The 26,698-nt window shown below is 39.6% G+C and overlaps 1 protein-coding gene across 1 annotated transcript in view; it reads left to right on the plus strand.

The window, feature by feature from the left end:
- Positions 1-26,698, plus strand: part of GRAMD1C (GRAM domain containing 1C) — a 104,707-nt gene that overhangs the window by 25,164 nt on the left and 52,845 nt on the right. Inside the window, exons 3-6 of the mRNA XM_023213533.1 lie at positions 487-571; positions 6,484-6,587; positions 7,164-7,259; positions 14,046-14,126. Of these exons, the coding sequence (XP_023069301.1) occupies positions 487-571; positions 6,484-6,587; positions 7,164-7,259; positions 14,046-14,126 (366 nt within the window). The remainder of the gene's footprint in view (positions 1-486; positions 572-6,483; positions 6,588-7,163; positions 7,260-14,045; positions 14,127-26,698) is intronic.

Below are 26,698 nucleotides of genomic sequence, written 5' to 3' on the forward strand. Positions count from 1 at the left end.
ACAGCTGAACCCTCTCTGTCAAGATAGCTGCCAGTTTTCATGACCTATTTCCACCCTCAAAGAACTACCACATAGACTTAACAGGTAAAGGAAGAAGGGTAATGGGAACAGACCCGGGAACGAGTGCCACAGACTTCCACCATCCTTACTTAAGTTCAGTGGATTTTCATGAACAAATACTTCTCAGCTGATTGTATTGTATGCCTTTGGTCAGTTTCCAGTCGTTTGAGATGATTGTTTTTGACAGTTTTTTTCTAGTTATATATTTGCTTTTGTAGAAGGGATTACCAAAGTCCTCATCTCATCATGCTGGAAGTAATCTTCTTTGCTTCTTTTTGGTGTTTTTGAAATGTTTATATGGTTATTTATATAAAGACATACAAAAGATTGCATAGAAAGCATATGATTTTAAATTCCACTTGATATTTATTTTCTAGGACACCATAATTACAATTAGACAGAAATGTAATCTTTTTATTGTTGCAGATTTCAAGTTCCACCTATAAAGACAGGAATGAGGAATACAGAAGACAGTTCACACATCTGCCTGATACAGAGAGGCTGATAGCAGGTAAAAAAGACAGAAATTTGCAAAACAAAAGTTTTATTGCCTCATTATAAAAGTAGAACTATCCTCAGTGACAGTATATGTAATAACATTTAAGCCTTTATGCTAGACAGAATATAATTTTCAACATAAGCATCATCCTTATGATCCAGCAATCCCATTTCTGGGTAGATATCCAAAAGAAAGGAAATCAATATGTTGAAGAGATATCTGCACACTCATGTTTATTGTAGCACTATTGACAATACCAAAGATATGGAATCAACCTTAGTAGCCATCAATGGATGAATGGATAAAGAAAATGTGGTACATAAATTCTATGGAATATTATTCAGCCATAAAAAAGAATGAAATGCTGTCATGTGCAACAATGTGGATGGAACTTGAGGACATTATGTTAAATGAAATAAGCCAGGCACAAGAAGACGGATATCCTGTGTTCTCACTCATATGTGGGAGCTAAAAAGAAACTGATCTCATGGAGATAGAGTAGAACGATGCCAAGTGTGGTGGCTCATGCCTATTATCCCAGCACTTTGGGAGACTGAGGCGGGAACATTGCTTGAGCCCAGGAGTTCCAGACCAGCCTGGTCAATATAGTGAGATCCTGTCTGTATTATTAAAAACAATTAGCCAGGTGTGGTGGTATGTGCTTGTAGTCCCAGCTGCTCAAGAGGCTGAGATGAGAGAATCACTGGAGCCCAGGAATTGGAGGCTGCAGTGAACTATGGTGGTGCCACTTTACCCTGGGCAACAGAGTGAGACCCTGACCCGCCCCCAACCACCTCCCCCCCAAAAAAGATAGAGTAGAGTGGTGGTTACCAGAGGGCTGGGAAGGGTACTAAGAAGGGAAGATAAAAAGGAGATGGTTAATGGGTACAAGAATACGGTTAGATAGAAGGAATAAAATCTAGTGTTCAGTATCACACAGGGAGACTATAGTTAATACTAATTTATTGTATATTTCAAAATAGCCAAAAGAGTGGAATTGGGATGTTTCTAACACAAAGATATGATAAATGGTTGACGTAATGGCTCCCTCAATTACTTTGATTTGATCATTACAAAATATGTGCTTATTCCAGTATATCACATTATTCCATAAACACATACAACCATTCAGTATCCATAATAATTAAAAATTTAACAAAAGATAAGCAGCATCTTCATAATTAGATAATGGAAGACTCAATTGTAATTCAGGGAGGAGTGATTTCTGACTTATAAGAATATATATATTTATAATTTTTGGTTAGGTATGGTAGCTCATGCCTGTAATCCCAGCACTTTGGGAGGCTAAGGCGGGAGGATTGCCTGAGGCCAGGAGTTTGAGACCAGCCTGGGCAACAAAGCAAGACCTTGGCTCAATAAATAAATAAATAAATAAATAAATAAATAAATAAATAAAAGACACACACATAAACACGCACACAGAGGAATATTAAGTACTAAGAAAATATAACTAAAAATAAATGATTTGTCACAATGATTTTGGTGCATCAAATTGGAGGGAAAATTTAAACTTGATGTTCAATATATATTAACTACCTCCAGAAAAATATACTCTCTAACAGATGTTCTCATAGAACAACTTCACAAATGTTCTAGGGCTAAATCGTTATTTGTGTAATTGTTCACATGGATTTTTTTTTGAAGTAGGCTTTCAGAGGAAAAATTTAATACTTTTTCTTTAAAAAGTGCTTTGTTTTTTAGTATAAGCTTAATATATACTCATGACAATAAAACTACAGAGCTAAGTTTTGGTTTTAGTATATATTTAATTGAAAACATTGATTTAGGTTGGGTGGTGGCTCACGCCTGTAATCCCAACACTTTGGGAGGCTGAGGCGGGTGGCTTGCTTGAGCCCAGGAGTTTGAGATTATGCTGAACAATGTAGTGAGACCTTGTCTCTACCAAAAATACAAAACTCAGGTGGGCATGGTGGCACACACCTGTAGTCCCAGCTACTTAGGAGGCTGAAGTGGGAGGATTGCTTGAGCCCAGAGGTGGAAGTTGCAGTAAGGAGAGATCATGCCAGTGCACTCCAGCCTGGGTGACAGAACAAGACTTTTTCTCCAACAAAAACAAAAACAAAAACATTTATTTATATATGAATTTCTCCAATTTTTGATATCATTAGGAAATGTTTAATTCAGTGTCTAGAACTCAATGAATTTCTAGACAGTTCAGCTCAATAAATATTATAATAATGAATTAAAGCAATTTTTAAAAACATTGTTTATTGGAAGTAATACAGTCCCATGATAAAATTTTCAAATGCTACATAAGGACATAAAGTGAAAACTGAGTGATCCTTACAACCAAGACCACTTCAGTGTTCTTCCATCGTTAGTAATTTCTTAGGTATAATTTCAGAAAATTTCTGTATGTATTTAGGATTGTATATACAGAAAAAAACTTAAATGGGAGCAGACTGATTATTGTTTTGAATCTTGCTTAGATCTCTTTTTTATTTGCACTACTATTAATCCACTTCATTCTTTTTTTCATATATATATATATATTTTTTTTTTTTTTTTTGAGATAGTCTCGCTGTGTCACCCAGGCTGGAGTGCAGTGGTGTGATCTCGGCTCCCTGCAACCTCCACCTCCCAGGTTCAAGTGATTCTCGTGTCTCAGCCTCCCAAGTAGCTGGGATTACAGGCACACACCACCACGTCCGGTTAATTTTTGTATTTTTAGTAGAGGTGAGGGTTCTCCATGTTGGCCAGGCTGGTCTTGAACTCCTAATCTAAAGTGATCCACCTGCCTTGGCCTCCCAAAGTGCTGGGATTACAGGCCTGAGCCACTGTACCTGGACAAGAAGCCATTAAAAATAAAAATCAGGCCGGGCACAGTGGCTCACGCCTGTAATCCCAGCACTTTGGGAGGCCGAGGTGGGTGGATCACGAGGTCAGGAGATCAAGACCATCCTGACTAACACGGTGAAACCCCATCTCTACTAAAAACACAAAAAATTAGCCGGGCGTGGTGGCAGGCGCCTGTAGTCCCAGCTACTGGGGAGGCTGAGGCAGGAGAATGGCGTGAACCTGGGAGGCGGAGCGTGCAGTGAGCCTAGATTGCACCACTGCACTCCAGCCTGGGTGACAGAGCAAGACTCTGTCTCAAAAAAAAAAAAAAAAAAAAAATTGTATTGAAGTATAAATTTATTACAATAAAACATACCCATTTTAGAGAATCCATTTTTAAAAACCGCTGAGGCTGGGCACGGTGGCTCATGCCTGTAATCCCAGCACTTTGAGAGGCCGAGGTGGGCAGATCGCTTGAGGCCAGGAGTTCGAAACCAGCCTGGGCAACACGGTGAAACCCTGTCTCTACTAATACAAAAATAAATAAATAAATTTTAAAAAGCCAGTTGTGGTGGCAGGTGCCTGTAGTTCCGGATACTCAGTAGGCTGAGGCAGGAGAATGGTGTGAACCTGGGAGGCGGAGCTTGCAGTGAGCCTAGATGGGGCCACTGCACTCCAGCCTGGGCGACAGAGGGAGACTCCATGTCCAAAAAAAAAAAAAAAAATTAGCCAGATGTGGTGGCGCACGCTTTTAATCCCAGCTACTCGGGAGACTGAGACATGAGAAACGCTTGATTTAGAAGGCGGAGGTTGCAGTGAGTTGAGATCGCGCCACTGCACTCTAGCATGGACGACAGAGTGAGACAACAACAACAACAACAACAAAAAACCCTGGAAAAAGTCTGCTGATATATATCAAATAGTCTTCAGTTAAAATAATCTAGGTGGTTACTATGCCTTTGAACATAGTTAATGTAAAATAATGCAGTGGTTTCTTAAAGTGTGGTCCACAGACTAGCAACGTTGTCAGTACCTGAGAGCTTGTTGGACACGCAGACTCACCCCAGAGCGATTTAATCAGAAACCTGGGGGGAGAGGCCTAGCAATATGGTGGTTTTTTTTTTTTTTTTTTTTTTTGGTCGGAGACAGAGTCTCACTCTGTTGCCCAGGCTGGGGTGCAATGGCGTGATCTCAGCTAACTGTAACCTCTGCCTCCTGGGTTCAAGTGATTCTCATGCCTCAGCCTCCCGAGTAGGTGGAATTACAGGTACCTGCCACCATACCTGGCTAATTTTTGTATTTTTAGTAGAGATGGGGTTTCACCATGTTGGCCAGGCTGATCTCAAACTCCTGACCTCAGGTGATCCGCCCACCTTGGCCTCCCAAAGTGCTGAGATTGCAGGTGTGAGCCACCACGCTTGGCCCAATGTGTGTTTTAATAAGTCAACCAGGTATTTCTGGTCTGAAGTTTGAGAAGCATTTAATTGATAAAATGGTTTGGTGGTTTGGAAACAAATTTCAGGATATTTCAAGGTGACCTTTAGCCCAATCTCTGTTTTAGTGATGGAGACTAGTTAATGGGTAACCTAACCTGCTTAATTATTTACAAGAAAATTTTGTTTGGTGGCACCTCAGTTTTGTTTTGCTGATGGAAACATTGTGAAAGACTGAATTACTTTGCTCAATTTTTAGTATTTGCTTAGACATTTAACATGACTAAGTGGAAACATTTTGAGATTTATGGAACATCTTCCTAAAATTGCTAATTAGTTTATAGAGTTTTAAAATTTAGCAATTAAGCTAAATCTCCTCATAGCAGCCCTTTATATCTTATTAATAATTTAGCAGTACAGTTTACATTCTTCACAGAGCCAGATCTTATCCTTAGAGGCATGGTATTAACTTGTTAACCTGTTTGGCAGGCAGACTTGATTTTGCTGGACTTCAGTGGTGATGTGGAGAATCAACTTTTTCTTTTCTTTTTTTTGGAGACAGAGTCTAGCTCCATTGCCCAGGCTGGAGTGCAGTGGCATGATCTCAGCTCAGTGCAACCACTGCCTCCCAGGTTCAAGAGAGTCTCCTGCCTCAGCCTCCCGAGTAACTGGGATTACAGGTGCCTGCCACCACGGCTAATTTTTGTATTTTTAGTAGAAACAGGGTTTCCCCATGTTGGGCAGGTTGGTCTCGAACTTCTGACCTCAAGTGATCTGCTGACCTTGGCCTCCCAAAGTGTTGGGATTACAGGCGTGAGCCACTGCGCCCAGCCCAGCTGAGAGAAACAACTTTGAAACTAACTTAAAATGTATACAATATTCTGAGTCATCTTTGACCCCTCTTTACTTTTGTCTAACATCTAATCAATCACCAATTCTCCGTCAGTACTACCTCCTAAATATGTCTTAATCTAACTACTCTGTGTCTTACTATGGTCACCTTCTGGTCTGAGTCACCATCACCTTTTCTCTGGACTTCCAACTGATTTATCATAATTCATTCTCACAGTGTGAATAAAGTAATCTTTAAATATATACATCTGTTCTATTCCTTCCACTTAAAGGTCATCGGTGGCATCTCATGACAACCACAGTCTACTATGGCTTGTGAGACTTTACACGATCTAGCTTCGCCAGCTTCTCCAGCCCAAAGATCTAATAGTTCCTCAAATGTGCTGTATTTTTTTCTACCAAAAGGCCTGTGCATGTGCTGTTTCCTTATGATCCTGCTGACCCTTTGTTGATCTTTTCATGTTAAAGATCAGTTTTTTTTAGAAGAATCCTTCCTGATACACACTGTCTGCCCTGCCCTCCTCATACCTGCATATGCTCTCATAGCTTTCTCCACACTGGGTCATTGTCATATTTATTTCTATATTTGTGTATTTTCTGCCTTCCCTGTACATTGTGTTCCATGAAGGCAAGAGCCATTTCTGCTAATCCTACTGCACAGTAAAATATCTGACATATGGTGTCCAAAGTATATGAAGGAATGAATGAATGAACTAATGAACAAAAAGTGATGACTTTCCATCTGTTGAAATATAGTATAAAGTCTATTAATTTCTCAGATTTTCATGAATAAGCTGTATCTTATTTTTGTGTATGTAGATTATGCTTGTGCTCTTCAGAGGGACATTTTGCTTCAGGGACGACTATACCTTTCAGAAAACTGGCTATGTTTCTATAGCAACATCTTCAGATGGGAAACGACAGTAAGACATTTTGCATTTGATTTGTTGATACAAATTATTGCATAGAGATATATACAGTTCTTTTAAAAACTGTACTTTAGATGATTCCAAAGTAAATTTATATATAATTGTGCATCTAAACTAGGGTGCCTGTAAATACAAACATGTGTTGTATATATGTGTATAATATATTTTTCTGATTTAACACATTGAGTTCCAGTATAGTTAGAGAAAGATATTTTAATTGAAAAAAGCTTGAACATATATCTTAATGGCTGCCAAAACCATGTCTTAAGTGACAGATTGTCTGATTTTTGTTTGTGTGTTAATGTGGAACATGAACACCCACATGTCTTTTCACACTTTGTACTAATGTTAGATAGAGGAGTTGTTGGGGGAGAATACTGCAGGGCAAACTGCTTACCCTGTTTTTCTCAGAGAATATAAGCATGTACTTATTAACTCCTTCAGGTCGAAAAACCTGAGGAACATTCAACTGCAAAGTTGAATATTCTGGATTAGATTGATGGGATACTTGGCATTTTGTATTGTGTATGTTTCTGAAAAATACATTAAAAATTTCTTTTGTGTGTTTAGATTTCTATTGCTTTAAAGAATATAACCTTCATGACCAAGGAGAAAACTGCTCGACTCATCCCAAATGCTATCCAGATAGTTACAGAAAGTGAAAAGGTGAAAAACTTTTCTGTCTTTGTTATATTACATAATGTGAAGAAAATCTGCCTCATACTCACCATCGACGTTGGGAAATTAGGCATTTCTTCCTGGAATTAGGAATATCTGATACACATATGTTTAATACTAGAATTCTGTATGCAGTTATATTAGTAGTTAACTTTAAATGACTGCTGACATTTTTTGTACTTTATAGTTTACAGATAACTTTCACCCATATTTTTCATTTCTAGGTAGGTAACGTTAGCACAATGTCCTTATTTCTAAATACTCTAATAATTCCATGAGTATTTTTCAGTCAGTAATCACTGCACAAGAGCAACTAATAAAAAATGCTCCTGGTGAACAGAGGTTTGGATAGCATACACATAAGCACTAACCACTGTATTCTTTTTTCAAAAAAGGCAATTATCTTTAACTGACATAATTTTTATGATTCACCTATAATATCTGCCATTTCTTAGTGGGGATATATCAGGAATATTTCTTAACCACCTGGAAAATTGGTTAGGGCCCTGCGTGAGAGATATTAGAAGTGTAGTGATGAGAAAGAAAAAGAAAGAAGAAAGAAGGAGATGAAGGAAGGAAAGAAAAAAAAAGAGGAAAAAAAGAGGAGGGGTAGGGAGGGAGAAAAAGAGACAGGGAGAGTTTTGGGGGAGGAGGGGAGAGAGTATTAGTACCGTGATATTAAATCTTTGTACTTTTTAATCTTGTGGATATTCTTTTAAATTCACTTCAAATTTTATCTTATTCTTTTTTTAGAGACAGTGTCTTGCTATGTTGCACAGGTTAGCCTCAAGCATTTGGGCTCATGCGATCCTCCAACCTTAGTTTCCCAAGTAGCTGGGACTTCTGGTGTGTACCACTGAGTCTGGATATTTTTATTTTTAAACAGTCTTATCCCTACAGAACACTTCCAAATGCAGTACAAAGAGCTTTTGCTCCTGCACTAATTGAGAATAAATTCTTACCCTGATCCTCCATCACCTTAGATACTCTGGCATGTACTTCCAACAAAAAGACATTCTTCTATATAACCACAATATAATTCAACATCAAAAAATTAACACTGATCTGTTACCACCATTCAATTCTTAGACCCCATTCAATTTCCATAACTATCCCAATAATATCCTTTATAACAAACAGACTCAGTTCAGAATTACACATTACATTTAATTATCATGCTCTTTAATTTCCTGGAAGAGTTAGTTCCTTAGTCTTTTCTTGACTTTTATGTCTTTGATACTTTTAAAGATTACAGGTCAGTTATTTTGTAGGATATCCCTCAATTTGTGTTTGTCTGATGTTCCCTTGTGATTAAATTTAAGTTACGTAATTTTGGAAGAAATACATGGAAATGACACTCTGCTCTCACCACTACATCCTATCAGATGGCACGTGATTTTAACTTCCACCATTACTGGTGATACTTAATTTGAACATTCGATTAAGGTGGTGTCTGCACACTTTAGTATACTTTAGTATAATCTATTTTCCTTTGTAGTAGTAAGTATTTTGGGGAAAGGCTTTTTTTTTTTTTTTTTTTTAAGAGATGGAGTTTCATTTTTATTCCCCAGGCTGGAGTGCCTGGCTCACTGCAACCTCCACCTCCTGGGTTCAAGCGATTCTCCTGCCTCAGCCTCCCAAGTAGCAGGGATTACAGGCATGCACCACCACGGCCAGTTAATTTTTTTGTGGTTTTAGTAGAGATGGGGTTTCACTATGTTGGTCAGGCTGGTCTTGAACTCCTGACCTCAGGCGATCCACCCACCTTGGCCTCCAAGAGTGCTGGGATTAGAGGCATGAGCCACCGCGCCCAGCCTGGGGGAAGGTTTTTTGAAACTATGTAGATATACCATTCTCACCATACTTTGAATTTATCCATTCATTTACTTATGTCAGTATGAACTGGTGATTTCTTATCTTATTCAATGAATTCTAAGCCATTACTATCATTATTTATTTTGATGCTCACATTGTCCCAAATTTGGCCAGTGGGAGTCCCCTAAGCTGGCTCCAGTATCCTTTTGAGTATTCTCAGTGTGTTTGAGCATTTTCTTATTTTTTTGGCCCAAGATGTTTCAGGCTTTCCCTGCCCCAGCCCTGGGATCAACCACTTCTCCAAGGAGTCCTAGGTTCTTTTAGGGGAAACTGAAAGAAGCCGGTGTGTTCATTGCTATGGGGTTGGGGGAGGGGTATAACTATTTTCAAACCCTTTAAGGGGGCATAATAAGGGTGTACATTAAATCTATATAATCACACACACATATACATAATGCATACATATATATACACTCACTTATACATCTATTTATCCATCTATCCCTCCATCCATCCATCCAAAACGTAAATTCCCATCAGGACCTCCAAGTCCCATCTAACACCACAGAATTTATTTTTGTTCTCTTCCTTTCCATATTGGTAACTCTCTTCCCTGGCTGTGAGAAACTGGGCTCCCATTATCCTTAGTATAGTTATTTAATCATTGAGCCTTTGTATAATCAATTTTCTTTTCTTTTCTTTTTTTTTTTTGAGACGGAGTCGCGCTCTGTTGCCCGGGCTGGAGTGCAGTGGCCGGGTCTCAGCTCACTGCAAGCTCCGCCTCCCGGGTTTACGCCATTCTCCTGCCTCAGCCTCCCGAATAGCTGGGACTACAGGCGGCCGCCACCTCGCCCGGCTAGTTTTTTGTATTTTTTAGTAGAGACGGGGTTTCACCGGGTTAGCCAGGATGGTCTCAATCTCCTGACCTCGTGATCCACCCGTCTCGGCCTCCCAAAGTGCTGGGATTACAGGCTTGAGCTACCGCGCCCGGCCTGTATAACCAATTTTCATCTCCACTGCCTCCTCTCTCCCACATGGATGCCTCATTACCTGACTTGGTTTCTGACACTTAGAATCACGTTGCTGCCCATCGCACCATGATACAGATGCTGTCATCATGTAAAAACTCTGGGCTGGGCTCAGTGGCTCACACCTGTAATCCCAGCACTTTGGGAGGCTGAGGCGGGAGGATCATGAGGTCAGGAGTTCAAGACCAGCCTGGCCAATATGGTGAAACCCTGTCTCTACTAAAAATACAAAAAATGAGCTGGGCATGGTGGCGGGCGCCTGTAGTCTCAGCTACTCGGGAGGCTGGGGCAGGAGAATGGCATGAACCCGGGAGGTGGAGCTTGCAGTGAGTCGAAATCGTGCCATTGCACTCCAGCCTGGGTGACAGAGCAAGACGTCATTTCAAAAACCAAAAAACCGACTCTCTTTGTCATTCTTGGGCTGATACTCCATGCCAAGTTGTTTTACCCTCTGCCAGATTGCCCTCTACAGGGACACCCTCTGTTCCCTGCTTGTGCCATTTTGTCACTATGTGTGGTTGCTGTCCCCACCCTGCTCAGGCTCTGATACTCCAGCAGAAGACCACCTTCATGGACTCTTTAACACTACGCTGCCCTCACCTGCTCTGGTTCTGACATGTCATTGTAGGGGGTGCTCATTCATGGCCACTCTTCACCATGTTTGGTCTTTGACACTCGACACCACACACAAAGCTACCCCTTTACGTGGTCACCCTCCTTGAACTCTGACTCATGCTCCTCCTTCATACTTTTTACACCCCGTTCTTGTTCTAATACAGTTCTCCACGCCATCCCCATATGTGGAGGCCCTTACTCACTTGGACTCTGACACTCCACACACGGGATGACCTCTTCATTTTTTTTTTCTTTTTTTGGAGACAGAGTTTCACTCTTGTCAATGAGGCTGGAGTGCAGTGGCGCGATCTTGGCTCACTGCAACCTCCACCTCCCAGGTTCAAGCAATTCTCCTGCCTCAGCCTCCCCAGTAGCTCGGATGACAGGTGCCTGCCACCACACCCAGCTAATTTTTGTATTTTTAGTAGAGACGAGGTTGCACCATATGGACCAGGCTGGTCTCAGACTCCTGAGCTCAGGTGATCTGCCCGCCTCAGCCTCCCAAAGTGCTGGGATTACCAGCGTGAGCCACTGCACCCGGCCAACCTCTTCATTCTCATCTGGTTTTGACACTCTGCTTTAGGCTACTGCACCTCCTCTGTTGCCTCCCACACTCCTAGTGTGGATGCCTACTTTTCTCTGTTCCACCAATAGCTTTAGGGCTGAACTGTTCAGGAAGGAAAGAGGAAGACTTAAATATTCTTAGTTTTACAATTAATGCATAATATGCTTTTTCATTTTTTTAACAAAATCATCAAACAATTTCAAAGCTAACATCTTCATTCCATACCCATAATCCCCAATTCCATTTTCTTTCTAGAGGCAAATGCTATCAGTTTGGTATATATCTTTTCAGACTTTTCAGGCTTCCTTTCTTTGTATTTACATACAGGCATGCATGTATAAATGTATGGTTTTGCTCTTTTTTAAAAAAAGTAAATGTAATCTTGCATGTGTTGTTCATCAGCTCTCGTTTTTTTAAAACAACAACAACAACAACATTATCTCTTGTAGTTGTAGGTCTGCATATGTAGATAGATCCACCTCTTTTTAAAAAAATGCTGTATAATATTTCATAGAATGGATATACCGCGATTTCCTTTACAATTAGTTTCTTTCTAATATTTTGTTATTACAAACAGTGCTGCAGTGAACAGCCTGACCATACCCTTTTATGCTCATGTGTGACGTTTCTCACATATGTATTGGAATTTCAGGATCAAGCATTTAAATTTTAATAATGTCAGTAAGTCAGCATTTACTGAACACTTACTGTTATATAGACACTACTTTAAGCTCTTTACATATATTTTCTTATTTACTTCTTATAAAGATCCAGTGTGATAATTATTCTCATTTTGTAGATGAGAAAACTAAAGAAAAGAAAAGTGAGCCAATTCACAGAACTAACAATAGGTGATAGAACAAGACTGTGAACCCAGTTCATTTAATTGCAGAGACTGTCGTTTTAACTTCCTCACTATGTTAATGCAATGATTTCATTTTTTCATCATCATGTTAAAAAATTCTGTACTACTAAATATTCACCCCTTTTATATACTCTGTGACTAAAGGAAGGTTAATCATAGCAATTTTAGTTGTTTTAGGTTCTAGAATATGTTCTATGCCCCAGCGACTTAGAGATATCATTATCTGGAACTCTTCCCAAACTCATAAGAAGGCTATTATTGAATCAAGATTTATTTTATTTATTTATTTATTTATTTATCATTTTTGTCTGAGACCGAGTCTCACTCTGTCGCCCAGGCTGGAGTGCAGTGGCATGATCTTAGCTCACTGCAACCTCCACCTCCCAGGTTCAAGCGATTCTCCAACCTCAGCCTCCCGAGAAGCTGAGACTACAGGCACATGCCACCACCATGCCAAGCTAATTTTTGTATTTTTACTAGAGACTGGGTTTCATCATGTTGGCCAGGCTGGTCTTGAGCTCCTGACCTCAGGTGATCCACCCACCTCGGCCTCCCAAAATGCTGGGATTACAGGCGTGAGCCACCGTGCCCAGCCAAATCAAGACTTATTAATATGTTTTTGAAGTTGGATATCTAGCGAGGAATAAAAGAAAGGTAGTAATTTATGTAGATTATCCAGAAAGCTGGTCATTTTAAGGAGTTGGGAATGTGGTGGTTGTGCATGAGAGCAGATAAAGTTAATACTAAGCTATTTAGTACAAGAAGTGGGAATTAGCAAGCATAACACAGTGGTGAAAATGAGATAGACTAGGAGATTTTTTAAATCTGTATATCTGAACACAGGGTTGTAAGGTTATTATAATTAGGCAAAACAATTTGGCCTAAGAAAAGGGAATAGGGAACAGCAAGTATTGATCATTAGATCACATATTATGTATATAATTCTATTTGGAAGAGATCCTGTATATCTTCTTTGTAAAAAGTTTTGCTTTATGAATAATGTATAGCAAAGTTTCAATTTAATGAATTAGAAAATAGCACTCTAAAGTCTTTCTATGAAAAGCATTAAGATCCAAAATATTATTTGTTTGATATTTTACTTAATAAAATAACTTAATCCAGCATAGAACTGAGTTTTCTCCTTCCTAACGATAACTGCTTAGCCTTGAAAGGTCATTAACTAGGGAACTGGAAGAGATAAAACACTGAGAAGACTGTATTTAGTGCTGTCTTATTGCATTTTCTTATAAAAGCCTATTTTAAAATATGACTTTGCAAAAATCAATTAAATAAAAATGTAGAATTATAGATTGAAACATGCTACTTTTCTGTTATAGCATTCAAAGAAAAGTGCAGTGTTAGCATGGGTGCTTTATATCTATAATTAGCAGAGAGGTATTTCTGGAGTTTTTAGAAGACCATGAAAACTGATATAATTAAAAATTAAGATCCTTAAATCTATCTGAAATCCACAAGTATTTTTTTCTTATTCTTTGTGTATACTTGGCTCAAGTGGCAACCAATTCATATCTCTTTGCAAAGTTCAGAATAAAAGTTTTCATTTTTTCATAATTTTATTTAGATTGATTTCCACAGTTAAACTGAGAAACATAAATAGCTACCTATTTCAAGTCCCCATTGCTAGTAAATACTGACAAAATTGTGTTTATTGGAAGATACAATTTGTAAAGACACCTTGTTCATATAGCAACTACCTGTGTTTCTTCTATTATAACAAAAAGTTAAATAAAAATAGTATACAAAGTAGGCAGTGTTGACCTACTAGTTTGTTTTAACCCATAAGCAAGTCCCCATAGACCTTCATGACAGATAATCTCCTCTTATTTTCCATGACACTAAAATTGTCCTATTATTTTTCTTTGCAGTTTTTCTTCACATCTTTTGGTGCCAGGGATAGAAGTTACCTCAGTATCTTTAGGTTGTGGCAGAATGTATTATTAGATAAGGTAAGTGTTCATACCAGAGGCAGTTGCTTATTTTAAGAACCTCCTAGTGTATTTGTGAATTGAAGAGCTCCTTTTTATTTTTCTTAACTAAATTTGACTAGATAATTGAAATTCTAAGTAGAAACTTCAATCAAAGCAAGGTCTATAGTTACAAGTTAAGATGTTAATTATAATTATTATAAATTATTATAAATTATATATTATTAATTATAATAAAATTATAACATTTTATTTATTTTCTTGGTGTAAACACCAAGAAAATAAATAAAAATAAAAAATAAAAAATAAACAGCAAAGGAATTAAAATGATACACTAGAAAATGTGTTTTTAACACAGGAAGGCAGTAATGGTGGCACACAGGGACAAAGATGACACAGGACATGTAGAAAACAAATAGCAAAATAGCCATTAAGCATAAATGGATTAAACACTGCAACCAAAAGGCAGAGATAGGTACAATGAAAAAATACATGAACCAAGCCAGGCACAGGGGCTCATGCCTGTAATCTTAGCACTTTGGGAGTCTGAGGTGAGCAGATTGCTTGAGCCCAAGAGTTTGAGACCACCCTGGATAACATGGCAAAACCCTGTCTCTACAAAAAAATATAAAAATTAGCTGGGTGGGGTGACGCTTACCTGTAGTCCCAGCTACTTGGGAGGCTGAGGTGGGAGGATCACCTGAGCCTGGGAGGTCGAGGCTGCGGTGAGCCATGATCGTGCCACGGCATTCCAGCCTAGGTGACAGAGTGAGACCCTGTTTCAAAAAACAAACAAACAAACAAACAAACAAACAAAACCCATGATCTATCTATATGCTATAAGAGACAAATTAGATTGACACAAATAGATTTAAAGTAAAAGGAAGAAATATGATACATCGTGCAAACAGTAAACAGAACAGAAGTGAATGTAGTAATATCAGCCAAAATAGACTTTAAGACAAAAATTATTGGATACAAGGAAGAATAAAGGGTCAATTCATCTGGAATTCATAACAATCATAAACATATACAGACCTCATACAGAGCCCCAAAATATACAAAGCAAAAGTTGGCAGAATTGAAGGGAAACAGACAATTCAACAGTAAAACTTGGGGCTGGGTGTGGTGGCTCATGCCCATAATCCCAGCACTTTAGGAGACTGAGGCAGGCGGATAGCTTGAGTCCAGGAGTTCAGGGCCAGCCTCAGCAACATGGTGAAACCCCATCTCTATTTATTTAAAATACAATTAGCAAACAATGTTGGAGAATTCAATACCCCACTTTCAATGACAGAACAACTAGACAGAAGACCAACAAGGAAATATAAGACTTGGAACACCACTATAGACTAACTAAAAGACATCTGTGATGCACTCCACCAAACAGTAGCAGAATATATATATCCCTTTCAAGTGCACATGAAACATTCTCCAGAATAGACAATATGCTAGATCAGAAAACAAGTGTCAGTACATTTAACAGTACTGAAATCATACTAAATATGTTCTCTGAGCACAATGGCATGAAATTAGAAATAAATAACAGAAGGACATTTGGAAAATTCACAAAAAGTGGAAACTAAAACAGAATACTCCTAAATAACCAATGGGTGAAAGAAGAAATCATGAAGGAAATTAGCAAATACTTTGGGTTAGATGAAAATGAAAACACAACATACCAAAACCTGTGGGATGCAGCTAAAGCAGTATTTAGAAGGAAATTTATAACTGTAAACATCTATATTAAAAAAGAATGATAGTGAGCCAATAACCTGTATTTCTGCCTTAAGAAATTAAAGGCCGGGCGCAGTGGCTCATGCCTGCAATCCCAGCACTTTGGGAGGCCAAGGTGGGCGGATCATGAGGCCGGGAGATTGAGAGCATCCTGACTAACATGTTATGGTGAAACCCTGTCTCTATTAAAAATACAAAAAATTAGCCAGGTGTGGTGGCAGGCACCTGTAGTCCCAGCTATACTGGAGGCTGAGGCAGGAGGATGGTATGAACCCAGGAGGCAGAGCTTGCAGTGAGCTGAGATTGCTCCACTGCACTCCAGCCTGGGCGAGAGAGAGACTGTGTCTCAAAAAAAAAAAAAAAAAGAAAAAAGGAAATTAGAAAAAGGACAGCAAACTAAATTCAAAGCAAGAAGAAGCAAGGAAATAATAAAGATTATAACAGAAATGAATGAAGTAAAGAATAGAAAAATAGAGAACAGAACCAAAAGTTGTTTCTTTTGTTTCTTTCTTTTTTTTTTTTTTTTTTTGGTCTGAGACGGAGTCTCGCTCTGTCACCAGGCTAGAGTGCTGTGGCACAATCTTGGCTCACTGCAACCTCTAACTCCCTGGTTCAAGGGATTCTCCTGCCTCAGCCTCCCGAGTAACTGGGATTGTAGGCAGGCACCACCACGCCCAGCTAATTTTTGTATTTTTAGTAGAGATGGGGTTTCACCGTGTTGGCTAGGATGATCTTGATCTCCTGATCTCATGATCTGCCTGCCTTGGCCTCCCAAAGTGCTGGGATTACAGGCATAAGCCACTGCGTCCAGGCTCCCCCCCACCTTTTTTTTTTTCTTGATACAGAGTTTTACTCTGTCGCCCAGGCTGGAGTGCAGTGGTGGCGTGATCTCAGCTCACCGCAACCTCTATCTCACAGGTGCAAGCGATTCTCCTGCCTTAGCCTCCCAAGTAGCTGGGACTACAGGCACCCACTACCATGCCTGGCTAATTTTTGGTATTTTTAGTAGTAGTGGGGTTTCACCATATTGGTCAGGCTGGTCTTCTGACCTCAGGTGTTCCACCCACCTTGGCCTCCCAAAGTGCTGGGATTACAGGCGTGAGCCACCGCACCCAGCCCAAAAGTTGCTTCTTTATAAAAAATGAAAATTGACAAACCTTTATCTAGCTCAACCAAGAAAAAAAGAGAGAAGACTAAAATTATAAGATTCAGGACTGAAAGTGGTGACAATACTACTAACCTTATATGAAATAAGAAAATTATAAGGAAATATTATGAATAATTGTATGCCAACAAGTGATTTACCCTAAATGAAATGGGTAAGTACTTAGAAAGTCACAAACTACAAAAACTGACTCAAATAGAGATAGAGAATTTGAATAAACCTATAACAAGAAAAGAGATTGAATGACGGGCGGATCACGAGGTCAGGAGATCGAGACCATCCTGGCTAACACAGTGAAACCCCGTCTCTACTAAAAAATACAAAAAAACTAGCCGGGCGAGGTGGCGGGCGCCTGTAGTCCCAGCTACTCGGGAGGCTGAGGCAGGAGAGTGGCGGGAACCCGGGAGGCAGAGCTTGCAGTGAGCTGAGATCCAGCCACTACACTACAGCCCGGGCGACAGAGCAAGACTCCGTCTCAGACAAAAAAAAAAAAAAAAAAAGAACCTACCACAAAGAAAAGCCCAGGCCCAGGTGGCTTCATTGGTGAACCAACTGTTTACAGTAGAATTAACACCAGTCCTTCACCCAGTATTCTAAAAATAGAGGGAACACTTCACAACTTGATCTATGAGTACAGTATTACCTTGATACCAAAACCAGACATCACCACAAGAAAACTCTAGACCAGTATCCCTTATGAACAATGACACAAAAATCCTCAACAAAATATTAGCAAACCAAATCCAGCAACATATACAAAGGTTATATACCATTATCAAGTAGAATTTATACAAGTTGAACTCAAAGCAGAGAGTAAAGTGGTAGTTGCCAGGGGTAGGAAGAAATGGGAAGATGTTGGTTAAAGGGTACAAAGTTTCATTTATGCAAGATGAACGTGTTCTGGAGATCAAACGTGCGCCATGCTGACTACAGTTAACAATACTGTGTTGTATACTTGAAATTTGCTAAGAGAGTAGATCTTAAGTTTTTTCACCAGTACAAAAAAAGAAAGAAGGCAAGCAAATGATAACTACATGAGGTAATGGACGTGGTAATTAACCTGATTGTGGCGACCACAATGTATATGCATCTCAAAACATCAAGTTGTATGCCTTAAATATGTACCATTCCTATTTGTTAATTATACTTCAGTAAAGCTGAAAAAAAAATTTTTTTAAATACAAATGCTGTTGAGGATGTGGAGAAAGTGGATCCCTCAAGTACATTGCTGGAAAGATTGTAAAATGATGCAGCTACTTTGAAAAACAGTTTGGCAGCTCCTCAAAATGTTTGCCATAGATCTGTTCTTACAAAAACGTGTACCCCAATGTTCATAGCAGCATTTATTATTCATAATAGCCAAAAAGTAGATACAATCCAAATGTCCATCAAGTGATTAATATATAAATAAAATGTATGGCCTGGCGCGGTGGCTCATGCCTATAATCCCAGGCTTTGGGAGGCTGAGGCGGGCAGGTCACCTGAGGTCAGGAGTTCGAGACCAGCCTGATCAACATGGAAGAAACCCCATCTATACTAAAAATACAAAATTAGCTGGTTGCGGTGGCACATGCCTGTAATCCCAGCTACTCAGGAGGCTGAGGCAGTAGAATCGCTTGAACCTGGGAGGCAGAAGTTGCGGTGAGCCGCGATCACACCACTGCACTCCAGCCTGGGCAATAAGAGCAAAACTCTGTCTCAAAAAAAAAAAGGTATATCCACGCAATGGAATATCATTCAGTAATAAAATGTAGTGAAGTACTGATACATGCTACAACATAGATGAGCCTTGAAAACATAATGCTAAGTGAAAGACACCAGTCACAAAAGAACACATACTGTAGGATTCTGTTCTTATGAAATGTTTAGAATAGGCAAATTCATAGAAATAGAAATAGTAAAGCTATTGCCAGGAGGAGGGAGTAATGAGAAGTGACAGCTGAGGGAGTCAGGTATCTTTCTGGGTTGACAACATGTCCTGAAATTAGTGGTGGTGGTTGTTTAACTCTGGATATGTGAAAGCCACCTGAATTGTACACTTAAAGAGATGGATTTTCTGGTATTTGAATTATAGCACAGTAAAGCTGCTATTAAAAGAAATGGTTTAAGGGGAGCAGTAGAGATTTCATGCAGATAAGAAGGGCTCTTTTTTTTTTTTTTTTTTTTTTGAGTTGGAGTTTTGCTCTTGTTGCCCAGGCTAGAGTGCAATGGCGATCTCGGCTCACTGCAACCTCTGTCTCCTAGGTTCAAGCGATTCACCTGCCTCATCCTCCTGAGTAGCTGGGATTATCATGCGCCTCTGCACGTGGCTAATTTTGTATTTTTAGTAGAGATGGGATTTCTCCATGTTGGTCAGACTGGTCTCAAACTCCCGACCTCAGGTGATCTGCCCGCCTTGGCCTCCCAAAGTACTGGGATTACAGATGTGAGCCACCGCCCAGCCAAGAAACGTTCTTTCTTTGCCACTGGCAGGTGGGAACTTAACCTCCTCTCCTCCTTACTCCCCAGCTAAGCACCTCCCTGAAGTGGACACATGTTGGCCTCCAGAGCTCTTTATGTTGAATGGCCTTTTGAACTCAACGGCTGAGGACAGGCTCTCCCAAGCAGTGCCCAACTCAAATGCTTTCACTTTGCTGGAGGGGAGATGCTTGGAGAAGTAGCCTACAAGTCTGAGATGGGGAGAGGACAGAGGAGAAAAGCGGGTGTGGGTGAGGGGCTTGCCAAGCCCAGTCTCTCTGGCCTTCGGTAAGGGAATAGAAGTGACTAGCTTGGAAGCCCCAGGTCCAAGCCCCTGCTGAGTGTCTCTAGGTGTTTGGGTGCCCTGCTTCACTGGAGCCACGTACCCTTGCTCCTGGCCTGGGTGATGCTCACAGGGCAGGTCCACGGTCAGCAGGTCTCGCAGCACATGGCGTCTACTACAAGGACGTAGAGCAATGCATAGCCGTGTGCTGCTCTTAACTCAGCTCTACGCTGCCCTTCCAGGTTGCGCTTTGGCGAGGAAACCTCCTTCACCCACTGTAGGCCCGTCACTTTCAGATTCGTTGTCATTACCGTGGGGTGCTCTATTCTAGCACTGGCTGAAAACTCCAGTGTTGCCATAGGCACCTGCCTACCCCATCCCCAAATACCAGCTTGTTGAGTGCTCAGAATCCATGAGGTGCATTCTCTCATTCTAGCAAGGCGCCAGCGACTTACCACAGCCTATGCTTGGTTATATACTGTATCGAATGTCCTTCCAAAATCACATTTGCGCTTATCACACGCATGTGAGTTGGGATACGTCCTTATAAAAACAATATCTCCAGGGAAGTGATAAAGTTCAGGTTTACAGATGAGCCAAGGGAGAAACTGAGTTCTTCACTTTAATGAAGAAGAAAGCTCTCTGAAGTGAGAAGAAGAAAGGGAATTCCAGGATACTCGAGGCTACCCACCATAGCCAAGAAACACCGCATTTACTGGCTGGAAGTAAAATTTACCCTTCTTTGAAAAGATCCTGATGTTATCTGTGTTTTTGATGTATACACACGGAGGTATCACCATCTTCACAGTAGTTATACCTTTTAAATCTTTGGATCATTTGTTTATCTTTAATGTTGAATATGCCACTCTATTTCAAGTGGGCACTGTGTTCTCATTTCGATAAATAGAATGGTGTCCGTTTCTGCTATACAGGAACACAAAAATGTTTAAGCATGTATTATGTGTTAACTATTATACAGAAATTAAAGTTGCAGATGAGATCTCAGTTTCAAAACTATCCTAAATGGAATTTTAAGCACTGTAGAATTCACCCAGAACAATTTTTTAACATATAAATATCTATATTCACTACAATAGCAACTCGCATTTGTGAAGTATTAGGTGCCAGGCACAGTGCTAGGTGCTTGGTATAGTCTTGGTATTCTCTATAATTTTGTAAGCCTCAGTTCCCTTTTAGTTTTTTAAAGTCATAAAGCCACATTAGTTAGATTTCTTGATCTTGTGTAATACTCTTAAAAAAAGTTTTTAAAAAAGTCCTCATAAAATATACAGCATAACTACAAAATTCTATTATAATAACTTTATAAGTAATTTGAATAATACATTTGATATATATTAGAAATATTTTTGGCCAAGCATGGTGACTCATGCTTGTAATCCCAGCACTTCGGGAGGCTGAGGTGGGAGGATTGCTTGAGACCAGTTCAAGACCAGCCTGGGCAAAATACAGAGACCGCATTTCTAAAAAAATAAAAATAAAAAAAATTTAGCTGGGTGTGGTGGTGCATGCCTGTAGTCCCAGCTACACAGAAGGCTGAGGTAGTAGGATGACTTGAGCCCAGGAGGTTGAGGCTGCAGTGAGCTGTGACCATGCCACTGCACTCCAGCCTGGGGGATAGAGTGCAACACTGTCTCAAAAAAAAAATTAAGTTCAGAATATTATATTTGTGTTGCATGTAATTATGGAATCAAAGTAATTATGTGTTACTTCTGCTTGCTTCTTGCATGAGAAGGCCTTTAGAAAAGCAAATTAATCTAGAAAGTAGATTTATCATTACAGTACTACAAAACGATAGTAAAATTATGTTTGTGTGCATTTGTTCTATTTATTTTTCCAGTAAAATAAATCATAAGACTGAAAGAACTGGAGCCAAATATGTTGCCTTTGAAAAAGAATGTTTTTAAAAGGACCATCTTTTTCTCTTTATAAGACTACTTTGGGCCAGGTGCAGTGGCTCACACCTAAAGTAATCCTAGCACTTTGGGAGGCTGAGGTGGGCTGATCGCCTGAGGTTAGGAGTTTGAGACCAGCCTGGCCAACATGGTGAAACCCTGTCTCTACTAAAAATACAAAAATCAGCTGAGCGTGGTGGCAGGCACTTGTAGTCCCAGCTATTCGGGAGGCTGAGGCAGGAGAATCACTTGAACCCGGGAGGTGGAGATTGCAGTGAGCTGAAATGGTGCCACTGCACTTCGGCCTGGGTGACGGAGCGAGACTCCATCTCAAAACAAAACAAAATAAAAACAAAAAACTACTTTTTTACATTGCTTCAGAAAGGACAGTTTATTTCTAATATTTGACCTGGCGAAACATAAGTCATCAATGTTTAGACATGTGTTTAAACTGTCACTACAATCATTCGTGACATGATTTATAGCACTTCAGCTTAGTTCACAGTCTGTGAGTTTAGCTCCCATTCTGTAGACAGAACATTGAATATCTGGAATTTGTGGGGCCAGAGGACAATGGCAGCACCATTCTTTAATACAAACAGTTGATGTTTTCTTGGTCTTTGTAAAGAACTGTGCAGTCATGGTTCAAGATAAGTTTTAGGCCCTTCCCACTCCACCCCTCAGCTCTTTTTCTTCATTTGTGCCAGCCCCATCCGTGTTCTATACCAGAGCCAAGCACAGTCCTGCTTTGTTTTTGTGTGGTCTGCACACAATGACTAGTTTTACATTTTTAAATGGCTGAAAAAAATCAAAAGAATAATATTTCATGACATGTGGCAATTATATGAAATTCAAATTTCAGTGTCCATAAATAAAGTTTTATTGGAACACAGCCATGCTCATTTGTTTATGTATTTCTATGGCTGCCTTTCACACTACAACAGCAGAGTTGAGTAGTTGTGACAGAGGCCATATGGCCCAAAAAGCCTAAAATATTTACTACATGGCCCTTTACAGAAACAGTTTGTCGAACCCTGAACAGTACTGCAGCCGAAGTTATCTTTTTTAAAAAAAATGCTTGCTTATTTTTGCTTCCTGCTTGATACCCATTGCCCTTGGAATAAAAATCTAAAAATCTCTATAGGGACCACATAATCAGACCCTTTCCACCTCTCCACTCACATCTTAATATACCCTCCCATTCTTGTCATCTTAAATGTTCTACTTCTTTTTTTTTTTAAGTAGTTCTTCAAATGTTCTTTCTGCCAGGAAATTGTGACCCTCTTATTCCCACTCTAGTTCTCATTAATAAACCTGAAGTCAGATTCATTCTTTTAGTTTCCTATAACATCTTGTATTTCTATAATATGCATTACAGTTACAATTCTTTGTTCTATTTCTGTTCTCCTTGCTTAACTCTAAATCCCTTGAAGACAACGACCATGTCTGTCTTGTTCACTGTTGTATGTCCACTGACAAGTTCATTCTTTACCACATAGCTGGTTTGGTACACAGTTTGGTTTACCGAGTACGGTCTGAAACTGTCTGGGTTTAGGCGTTTGTCAAAGTAAATATTGTGCTTCCCTTACTCTCAAAAGTGTGCCAGTTTGGACGTGTAACAGATGCTCAATAAATACTTTTTGAATTACTCAATTTAGTAGAACTTCAATGATTTGGAGTCCAAATAATTAATTACTACTCTTAACAAGATATTATAAATTCTCTTAGTTCAAGGAAAAGGCAAAGGATAGGGGGAAAACACAGACATTTCTGAAATATTTCAGAAACAGCATTCAGGGCACACCCTAAGTTCAATGTATATTTAACTCAATTTTTTTAACCTTCAATATGTACAGTGAGAACAAATGATTATCTTGAAACACTCAAGCATCCTGAGTTGCCAAAAGGAATGCTATTTTCTACATACTTGAATTACTAAGAAAATAGGGTTCATATGTAAGGTTATCAGTAGTAACAGGGTTAAAATTTAAAAGATTTTTTAAATTAAGGCTCAGTTAATTATTCCATATTCCTACTGATATTCTTGTATTATTGCATTTAGGATTACAGATATTAGTAATATAGGCAGGATGTATGCAGAAAATTTACTTTTGTACTGTTTTTTTTTGAAACGGAGTCTTGCTCTGTCGCCCAGGCTGGAGTGCAGTGGTGCGATCTTGGCTCACTGCAACCTCTGCCTCCTAGGTTCAAGCGATTCTCCTGCCTCAGCCTCCCAAGTAGCTGGGATTACAGGTGCTTGCCACCACACCCGGCTAATTTTTGTGTTTTTCATAGAGGTGGGGTGTCACCATGTTGGCCAGGGACTGGTCTCGAACACCTGACCTCAGGTGATCCACCCGCCTTGGCCCCCCAAAGTGCTGAGATTACAGACATGAGCCACCACGCCTGGCCTGTACTGTTTTTATCTTAGCATGGTAATAGTGGTCTCTCTTGCCAGCACATGGGGGCTACGGGGAAGCTAGCTCTCCTTGGAAATTTAAGAGTATATTCTGAAAGTGAATATTTCAATCCAGGGTCTAATAGAGCAGAAATCTGTACTTATTTTGAATTTTAAGGCTTAAAGAGACAGAATGACTTTCCATCTTATTCCCAAATGGCAGAAGAAGATAGCATATGTTAGATTCAGGGGTAAGGTAATGAGGGGAGCTTTTCAAATGTATACAGATGTATGCTGTCTAAATTCTGATACATGGCCCTCTAGCTTCTGTTTGGGAATCACTAAACAGAAGGGTGACAGAAGGGTGTCCTATTCCTCAGGTGTGTTGGGGAAAAAGGGTTTAAAACAGTTGATTGAAAGTATTAGTGTATGAAAAGAAAGAATATATCAGTCTGAAGAGGACTTGGCCAGACTTAGGCCAAGAACTTAGGAGTTAGGACAGAAAATTAGAGTTGCAGAGGTAGACTTTGATCAGTCGAGAACTATATGGAGATGGGACAGAGATGAATCATCATGCCCTACCAAGGCACAGTAAATTGTCCCTTAAAGCTGTCTACCTTTGCTCTGATTTCATGCTTGTTGTGCCACTTTCTGGTTGCTAATCTGACTTCCAAGGTATTCAGGTGTTCTGTGCGATAAAAGAAAAGATTTGTGATCACCAGAAAGGAATCTTCCCCACTGTGTATATTTCCAACTGAGCTAGTATCAGCTTGTGAGTGTGGCTTATTAAGTCGGCCTCCCTGAGCCAACTCTTGGATAGTGACAGCTCTGAGACCTTTCTCTAAATAGTGGTCAGTTTACAAACCCGATGTCAGCCACTGAGACCTTCGGAGCAGTGTCATCCAGCTTTCTCCTTTAGCCTACACAACAGTATCAAATCCCCTTGTTCTTCCTTAGGTCACTTTCTAAAGATCATTCCTTTTGGGTTTACTGAAATTCCAAAAGTTTTCCAGTAGTGCTATCAATCTAATAAATACAACATTCAGACCTACCTGGAAAAAAATGAATGTGAAATTGGTGACTATTTGTCACATTTGCTATGTAATAGCATGGCAGTATAGAAGTGTTTGTATTATATCATTCCCTCTTTTTTACCTTCTTGGTTGTCAGAACTCCTCTACCTATTTTCCCTTGGTCAGTGAGCCACACTGCCTTCTACCCAGACCCACGCCAGAAACCTGGATGTATCCTGCTTCTTACCTCTTTGCCAGCTGGCCATATCTTGTTGGTCACCAAGGTCATCATCATTTCTAGCTTGAACCATTACCAATGTCTCCTATTTCTTTTTAACACCTAATCTGTCTTTGAGGTTGATGTCAAATAGTAGTGTTTTAAAATCATGTCTTTTAAAATCATAATTCTGAACTTGTTACTTTTCTATATGAAACCACTGGGTGGCTTTTGATATTCTGACAATATAAAATCCATATTCTTTGGCATGGTGTACAAGGCTCTTCATGACCTGGCTGCTTCCTCTTTCCCCACTGTATCTCCTGTCCCTGCCTCACTCATTATCATGATACACACACGCTCAAGTGATGGGAAACTGGTTTGGCAAGCTGTATTATTCCTCTGGATGCTTGCATTTGACATACATGTGCTCATCCTGTGCTCATCTTACATGACCTTTCGGCAGCGTTTGATACCACTGTGTACTCCCTCCATTTTGAAATACTTTCTTCCCTTGCCTTTCATGACATTCTTTCTGGAATCTTTTCTTACCTTTCTGGTTTTCCTTGAATCTTTTTTTTTGCTGGCCACTCCTCTATTTTCTCTTTGTGTGTTGGGCTTTCTTGGGGCTCAGTTCTAGGTTCTGTTTTTCCCTCTGAAGCCTACTAAATTTAACTCTGCCCTACATAGCAGTGGTTTGGTATAAGGATTTTTATATTTAGCAAAAATATGTATAAATATCAATTGTGGTACAGTTAATGTATATTTTTCTCATAGCTATTTGTTCACCATTGTAAATATATTTATCTACAATTTTAGTCAATTAGAATTACCATAATATGCTAAAAGCACTGCCTTTTAGACAGTAGAAGCTGCCGCATAGTGGGCTTTCTTCATTTGAATGAGTAGTATTTTCAGCATCACTCTACTCTGTCTCGTTCTGCCATTGTATAAAATGATGAGATTTTAGCATCCCTCAAAAGGTTGATCCTTGGAGTTCATCAAGTAGCCTTCGATCTGTTTACACGCTTCACTAAATTAAATGGAATGACTAGGTAGAAATTAGGGCAAATTTTGATTCTTTCTTTAGAAGAAAAATTTTCTTCTGAGAAATAAATAGGAATTACTGTTTATTATAGTCCAGATCACTGCCAGGGAATTATTCTAAATACACTGAAGTCAGAAATATTTTCAAAGAAAAGAATTATTGAGTAATCAAAATGTTGCCTAAACCTTGCAGTGATGAGAGATGTGCCAGGTGCTTAGTAGAATTGTTCCACCTGAACAGCTGGCTCTTCCTGCTATTTCCTTACATTGTTACATTTACAGCACTCAGAGATAGAATCTTTGGTTGTTGTAAAGGATTAATGCAAGAGTCTAGTAGGAATACTACATCAGTACTGGAAAAGT

Source organism: Piliocolobus tephrosceles, chromosome 2 (genome assembly GCF_002776525.5).
Source record: "Piliocolobus tephrosceles isolate RC106 chromosome 2, ASM277652v3, whole genome shotgun sequence".
In the NCBI taxonomy this organism is placed as follows: Eukaryota; Metazoa; Chordata; class Mammalia; order Primates; family Cercopithecidae; genus Piliocolobus; species Piliocolobus tephrosceles.